General features: G+C 46.6%; 1 protein-coding gene across 1 annotated transcript in view; it reads left to right on the top strand.

The window, feature by feature from the left end:
- hlfa (HLF transcription factor, PAR bZIP family member a) overlaps window positions 1–7710 on the top strand; it is a 14738-nt gene extending 7028 nt beyond the window's left edge. Inside the window, exons 3-4 of the mRNA XM_086186142.1 lie at window positions 3320–3534; window positions 3817–7710. Of these exons, the coding sequence (XP_086042268.1) occupies window positions 3320–3534; window positions 3817–4032 (431 nt within the window). The 3' untranslated portion in view covers window positions 4033–7710. The remainder of the gene's footprint in view (window positions 1–3319; window positions 3535–3816) is intronic.
- The last annotated feature ends 257 nt before the right edge of the window (window positions 7711–7967 follow it).

The following is a 7967-nucleotide window of genomic DNA, read 5'->3' as shown; positions in this document are numbered from 1 at the left end:
GAGCTGTTCTAAAGGAGTGGCACTTATCAAGGGGATCGGTCGATGGCCGTGAGGTCATCCCGCTGGTGTGATGTCACTGACTCTGACGTTCTTTTGGTAATTAGAAGCAACCGTTCCCTTTGTTTTTTTTTTGCATTGTCATTGATTAATGAAAATGGGTTCTGTCAGCTGTAGCTAGAATACGTTTGTGTTCTCCAGGTTCTAAAGTTTCCGGTCACCTGGATTAGTACGGCAGTTCAGTAAGAAAGCTGTAAAAGCTACTGGGTCCAACTTGGTTCTGCGTTCTGGTCCTCATTCACTCCGGATATTTCAGGATGGATGATGGCGAGGAGCTGGATGAGGTCACCAGGGTTCCCGTCAGCTGGTACTAATCGATGTAGTTTGGTTGAGGGACTTTTGTTTCTGTCGCTCAAACTGATGAAGAGGCTCTGAGAGGCTGGAGATTCTAGCTTTAACCTCCTTGGAAGCCCAACGTGGAGGCGAGGAGCCAGGAATCCACCTGCAGCTCATCAGACCGGAACTTTTAATCTGTGTTTCCAAATTCCGTTTTTATTTTTCTTTTCCCGTAATGAGCGTCTTTGTTGTTCTGAGTCACTCCAGTAGAACCTGCTGGTCCAGACCAACAGGCCACCAGAACAGTGCTTGATACAAAGGGATTTCTGGTATGGACGCTTCCCTTCTGGGAACCTTTAATAAATATTTTTCTTCCTGTTCGGGCTTCAAAATAAAAGCAGCAGTGCTTTTATTATGGTGAAATCAAAGCTGCTTTGAGTCTTTTCTGAAAAATCGTGACAGGACGTCAAGCTAAGCTAACATCCTTCTGGTCGTATATTAAAACGACTCCAGTTTTACTACGTTACGTTAAAATGTTCGTTTTCTGAATGGAGTTCTGCATCTGGGCGACGGTGAATTTCAATTCTGGCTTTGCTCAGATGAACTGAAGCAGATCGCAACACCGTGGAAGCGGTGACCTCGTGGTAGCGGTTTGTACCACCGATGAATCCCTGCCTCGACAGGTCTGTCACCATGACAACAAGCTAACACCTGCTGAAATGCACGTTCCTGAACGGCGTACGGAGCAGGAACACTGCTCGCATCTCCTGCAGCTCTTCTCCCGACACGCTTCAGTCCTGCATTTGTCCTCAGAATATTCTGCAAGTATGTCTGCTTTTGTTGTTGCCATGACGACCCGCTGGTGTAAACACCACACAGCTCACCAATGTATTGTTTCATTTATAAAACGAACACGTGGCTGTGAGTGTGAGTGATGGAGCTCTGTGAGGGGAAGACGACGCACTTGGACCTCTTGAAGAGAAAGAAATCAGTCGTCTCCCCAAACGCTGGATCATTTTTCGTCTGATTAGGAAGAGAAATCCTTCTGACCTTTAACCCCTGAGTGTAGGAAGGGGTGTTTTTTTTTTTTCCACCCAGGTCAAAGTTCAGCAGCACAAAGTGTATCAGCAGCTCTGCATATCACCGTGTGATAACACTCACAGTCCGTGTGATGTGATTGTGTAGCGTGACAAGGCCGCCGCCACCTGCAGGCATGTAAATAGGTCCCCAGGAATAAAAACAGCAGAACCGGTTCATCAGGAACCCTGCTCATGTTGACCAGGTCTCTGCTACTTTTCCTGGTGTAATTTTAGATTCCCTGCTCAGGAGGGGTGGGGCTGGCATCTGAATTACTTCCTTTTCCCAGGAATGTGTAGGAGCAGTAGTGGAGGTCGTCACGGGTCAGTGAGCCGGTCCTACTTTTAGTGCCACGACTGTGTTTTGACTAATTACCAGTTCCGAATCAGAGGCAAAGGTGATTAGGCCCGGGTGGCTATTCTCAGGCTGGGGTGACGGGTCCAGGTCCAGTGTCTGGTCCCGCCACTAAGAAGCTTCATGAATGACGGTGGGTTAAGTTGGTCTATATATGACCTAGCTTAGCTTAGCTTAGCGATGGATTACTGCCTCTGGGAAACCATGGTACACAGTGTTTGTAGCTGGTTTGTCAAGTGCTTAATTTGAACCCCTCCAGCTTCAGAATGAGTCTGAACACATTTTCACTCACTCAAACGCCAAATCTTTGGACCTTTGACATAAAACAGTCACACCTTCCTGTTAGCCACGGCTAAAGCTAGCGCTGCACCAGCTGGACAGAACTCATGGCTTCGTTGTAGTTGAGATATTCCTGTTATGGCTTTTTGTCAAAGTTAATCAAACACCATTTTGAAAACTTTTGTTTTGCCAGTGAAAGTTTGTGTGAGTTGAGAACTGCACTTTTCAAACCTGGCTGACATTCGTGCCCTCAGGGATCCATGGCGGTGCAGTGGACACAGAGATGTCAGTGTTTATCACCTTCACCTTCAGAGGCGGAGAACTACAGGTTTTTATTGGTTTTTCAAGCTGTCTTTGGTCTGAAAGGGTTAAATGGCTAAGAATTAAAACTTTGGGGGTTTTGGTTGTTTGTCGGATTAAGAAAGAATCTCAATACGTCACATTTGACCATCAAAACGATGAATCGTAGAATTCATGGAGAGATGAAGCGATGACCAGAATATTCTCCACAGCTAGACAGCATCCAGTCACATCTGCTGCGATTAACTGGTAAAACAAGTTACAGACGTGGATTTCTGTTGGTCTGACGGAGTCGAAGCTGTATTTTCACATCAGCCGCCATCAGAAAGCTGTGTTTGGAAAGTTGGGTTTCATGAAGTTTGGCAGCAGAAGAAGAAGTGATTCGTTCAAGTGTCAGGCACTTTTATGAGGTGATAATTGTCACTTTTACAAGCTCTGCATTGTTTCCTGACACGCAGGAAAACAACTTGTTTGTTGGTGTTTACGAAGATAAGGGTGTGTGTGTGTGTGTGTGTGTGTGTGTGTGTGTGTGTGTGTGTGTGTGTGTACCCTGGACTGCCAGGAGTTAATGAATGAAGGAGTGATTGTGCTGATGGAGAGAAGCGGCCTCAACTGGTCGCCTAGCAGCTTCATATCAGTTCCAGCAGCTTAGATAGAAGGTGAAGGGGGCGGAGCCTCAGCAGCAGGTCAGCCCGAGGCGGTGACCACATCTGCTGGTTTAAGATCAGCTGACAGGAGTACGGTTTGTCTGTAAATCTGGAGTGATACCACCACCTGCTGGCTGGACACGGAACTACACTGATTAGAGGGAGGGACAACTTTCGTTAAAGAAGCACCTTCAGCCCCCCCCCCCCCACACACACACACACACACACACACACACACACACACACACAGCTCCTCACACCTCCTCCACCAATAAAACGCCACCAGATTTCTCTGTGCACTCAGTAATAAGTCTTGTCTTCTTCTGCAGCGCTGCCCTCAGCCCGAGACACCCCCAGCCCCATCGACCCCGAGTCCATCCAGGTTCCCATGGCCTACGAGCCCGACCCGGCAGACCTGGCCTTGTCCAGCGTCCCCGGTCAGGAGATCTTTGACCCCCGGAAACGTAAATTCTCTGCAGAGGAGCTGAAGCCACAACCCATGATCAAGAAAGCCCGCAAGGTCTTCATCCCCGAAGACCTGAAGGTGACCTGCTGGGGGGGGTGTATCACCAGCTTAATCAACTTAAAAACTTAAACGCAGCATGATTGTGGTGTTCTCTCAAGGGGAGGAGCCAACGGTCTGTCAGTCAACTTAATGAGAAAAATTAGCAAAAAATAGAAGCATTTTTGATAGGAAATTAATGTCAGTGTGGACAGCGTTGTGACCTCTGACCTCATCCACTCGTCAGTGCAGCACCTGTGTGACTGAGGTTAGACCAGGTTCTGGCTCCGCCCCCCTGCCTAACTCTTCTACTCTGGCCTCCAGGATGACAAGTACTGGGCTCGGCGCAGAAAGAACAACGTGGCAGCCAAACGCTCCCGAGACGCCAGGCGGCTGAAGGAGAACCAGATCGCCATCCGGGCCGGTTTCCTGGAGAAGGAGAACGCCGCGCTCCGCATGGAGGTGGCGGACTTGAGGAAGGAGCTGGGCCGCTGCAAGAACATTCTGGCGAAATATGAGGCCCGGCACGGACCCCTGTGAGCTCAGAACCCCCCACCCAGCCGCCTGACCCACTTCAGCCCCCCTCCCAACACTCCCTCCCTACAGTTTGAAGGACTTCTCTGGTGGCACTGCCCCCTGCTCCTCAGCCCCACCCCACCAACACACCTGTATGATTGTGGTATTCTAACTGTAATTTTGACTTCTATCATAAGCTTCAATTTGTTTTTCCTTTCTGTCTTTCAACTAATTATACATACACACTCATAGAGAAATTTATTTATACATACACACATGTGTATATACATATATACATGTGTGTGTGTGTGTGTGTGTGTGTGTGTATATATATATATATATATATATATATATATATATATATATATATATATACACACACACATACACTTCCCGCCTTTCGTGTACTTTCAGGGGTGATGAGCCCCCCCTCGCCACCACCTTCCACGTTGAACAGATGACGCCATCTTTGTTGTTCACTTTCATACCAGTTTTATACGTGAGATCAGAACTTAAGCCCCGCCCCTCTGTGCTTAAACCATGTGACGTGTCGAGAGCCTGCCCCTCTCCACCAAAAAAGAAAATAATTGTTTGTTTTTTAACGGCGTGATCTTTAACCAGCAGCATCTCTGACACATTTTTGAGCTCTAGATGTTTCCTGACTCCGCCCACATGGTGCTAACTACGTTAGCAACCTAGCATCTCTCCGAGCTTCTCCGGTTTCAACGTTCAGATCAAAGGAACCTTTCACGTTCTCAGAACCGTTTGATAACGTCGCTGGTAGAACTGTTGCGCCTGCAGATGTGATGGCTCCCCGTCGTCAGAAGCAGAGGCGCGGCTGTTGATGGAAGGAGGAGCTCAAGCGGCGACTCTTTGATGATGCGTCGTCACTTCTTTTTCTCAAGCGATTGCTTTGCTGGTTCCAGACTCTTAAATATCAGGATTTGATGCTTTTTCTTTTTTGGGGGGGGGGAGGGGGGGCAATTTTTATCGGAATATGATGAGTCTGGCTTTTGATGTGTAAAAATGTCACGTTGGGCATTTTTTTTTTTTTCAAATTTTCTATCAATGAAGACTAATTGATTAATCATGAAAAGAATTGTCGGATTAATCGATAACGGAACGGTTTTCTTTAGAGGATCCGTTCCGAACAAAGATGGTTCCTTGAGTTTTTGGATGACATTTTGCAGCACAACTGAGTGGATTTTTACACGTTTATTATGAATATTTATTATGAGTTGCAGCTCCGTGACCTGGATCAAATTTCCTCCAGCTGTTTTTGTTTCTGCTGTATTTGTCCTCTCGATCCGTTTAAAACTAAGATATCAGTGTTGCCGAGGCCCAGCACTGAGCAATAAACTTTGTCCATAACAACACCAACTTTGCTACCTAACCGCCAGCCCCCCCCCCCCCCTCGTTAACCGGGATGACCTCCGTTGACCTCTGCACTAAAGCGTAACTCACAATCGGTTCAGTGTCTCCACTCGCTCAGATTTCCTCCGCCTCCTATTTATCGACCCTTTATCTCTCGGATGGAAGATTGTTGTTTTATATATGAAATTTCTGTTGTCATAATTGTTAGTATTAATACTTCTTTGTTGTCGTTTATCCTCCTTTGTTTTTTCCAGTTTCAGCATGATTTCTTTCAGAACTATTTGGAAACTTGTTTTCTTTTTTTCTTTTTTTTGGGCAAAGTTGTTCATAATTATTTCCGCCTCTGTTGAACGTAGCATGACACGAGTGTTTTTCTTTTAGAAATGAAGAGATCTCTCCGTCTTTCTCGTCTGTCTCCCCCTCTCCCTCTCTCCCTCCCTCTCTCCGTCTCCCTCTCTGTCCGCCGTCTTCTCTCGATGGCTGTATGAATGTAACAGGACGGTGGATGGTGTTGTCCGATACTGTGGTTAACTCAATCGATTTGTTTACTGCAGACCAAACGATTCACAACAGAGATGATATATTGGTTACAAGAGATATGTTTATATAAACCTTATCTATAAGTTGTTCTTTTTGTACAGTATTTTTCCTATACATTACTGAACTATGTATATTAAAGGCACAACAGATCCAGAGAATTATTAAAGAATACAAATATATAACTCAAAAGCAAATGCATATAGTGGTATTTTGATATTCTATCTTAGCTTCGATGTGGAAGTTTTACAGCAGCACCAAACCCCCGGGCATTATCACCGCCATCATTATGACATCATCCCGCTCCACCCAGTCAGCAGAGGTGGTGCAGACAGAGGACAGAAAGCACCTTCGGCCCTTTTCGGTCTCCTAAATTCTAACTTCTCTCTCTTGAGGGTCTGACGTTCCCACGCCGTCTCTGCTCTGACGAGTCGTGGGTCTTTTAGCGGCTTGAGTGCGTGACGTTTCTATGGCGGAAGGGAAATGTGTAACTGGTCACTGGTGCTGCCGCGCCGTCGCGTCCCTGAACCTGAGCGATGGACAACAGGACAGTTGTTTGGTTGGTAAATGTTGTAGTGAGGCACTGCTGCCGCTCGCTCCCGGCGTCTGTCTCAGGAAATAACCGCGACCTTTCCGATGGTTCCTACGGGAGCTCAAGGCTGCAGGGAGAAAAGAACTCATGCTTCAGGCTCCTTCGAGCTCTTCTGTCTGTGTAGCGTCAGCGGAAAGCTGGAATGTGTGAGGGCGAAGTGACTGCCTTTGAAACATTCCTGACGTTTGTCTTTCATGTCCAGTTTGCAGCGTCCATGTAAATAAAGCGACCCAGAAGCGCTTCATTTCTCCTGGAGCCCCTGGTGCTCCTGGTACCGGCCCGGCAGGGGCATTCGTCCTCATGCTGGTGTGGGGGTCACAGACTCTCTTCACATTTAAGTTTTTTATGCATTTTTAAACTCATTACTTTAATACACATCAATTAAAATTCAGATAAAATTGTGATTTATTTAAATACTTGCAGCGCTGAGCTTCCGTACGTCGTGTCGACAGTTGTAAACCTGATTCAACAGTTTTTTCTCTTCTGAAACTACAACAATTTCCTTTCCAGCAACGTCCGTGATCGTCAGTCTACAAATCACATGCATCTCGTTCAGTTTGGACTTCGACAGACATCAAACTGATCCAAAGAAAATGAATTTCTTGCCAAAAACGGTCGTCTTGGTAATTTTGCACGCACCGGTTCTCCTCTGAACTCGGTTCTCAGACGGGAACGAAGCCTCCTTTGTCTGTGAGCATCTCTTTAACGAATCACTGTAGGAAAAAGCCAATAATTAATCCATACCGATCCCAAAATTACCTCACTGTCACGTGATCTCACTACCTCACCTGGAAACGTTCGCCCTGATCTGAGTCTATTCCAGTGCCTTGAACTCACGGACTGTTTCCCCGCTCGCTCAGCAGTGTCAGGTTCTCATCGCAGCAACGCTCGGACAGGTTCAGATCTGCACCGAAGGGCTTCTTAGTGCGTCGAAAAACAGCAAAAAAGATAGAGAAGACAAAAGCAATCACTATTCTACACCCGGACACTTACTCTCACTTCTTTATTTGGCCACTGCAACAGATGTAACCATCGTATTCATGGCAACACCAACAGACTGTTTCAGAGTGTAAAAAAAAAGCTACTTAGGAGTTCTCGGTCTTGTTCCTCTAGAATGGATGCATAGCGTTTCTTTGTGCTGTTCGGGCCTCCGCCTCTCCACCTCTGTAATTTGTAGTTGAATAAAATCCCAATTCTTTCTGCCGTGTCTCATTTCTCTGCTTGCTAGAGAAGCAAAGTCTAAGGAAGCTTAAAGGTTCCATTTGTTCAGAATCTGAACCAGCCAGCAGTTTTACCACACACTGACAAACAGGGTCCAGGGTGAACCCCGCCTCTCACCCAACGCCAGCTGGGTTAGGCTCCACCCCCACAACCATCGATGTTTCACCAGTCTGGGGTATGGAAGGAAAAAAGGCAATGCTAACTTCCTTAGCATACAGGCTCACTGGCAGGATCT

Source organism: Aulostomus chinensis, chromosome 18 (genome assembly GCF_037954235.1).
Source record: "Aulostomus chinensis isolate RoL2024-O1b breed Wild chromosome 18, RoL_Achi_v1.0, whole genome shotgun sequence".
Taxonomy (NCBI): domain Eukaryota; kingdom Metazoa; phylum Chordata; class Actinopteri; order Syngnathiformes; family Aulostomidae; genus Aulostomus; species Aulostomus chinensis.
The sequence above is the reverse complement of the archived record's forward strand: the minus strand, read 5'-3'. Positions and strand labels throughout refer to the sequence as shown.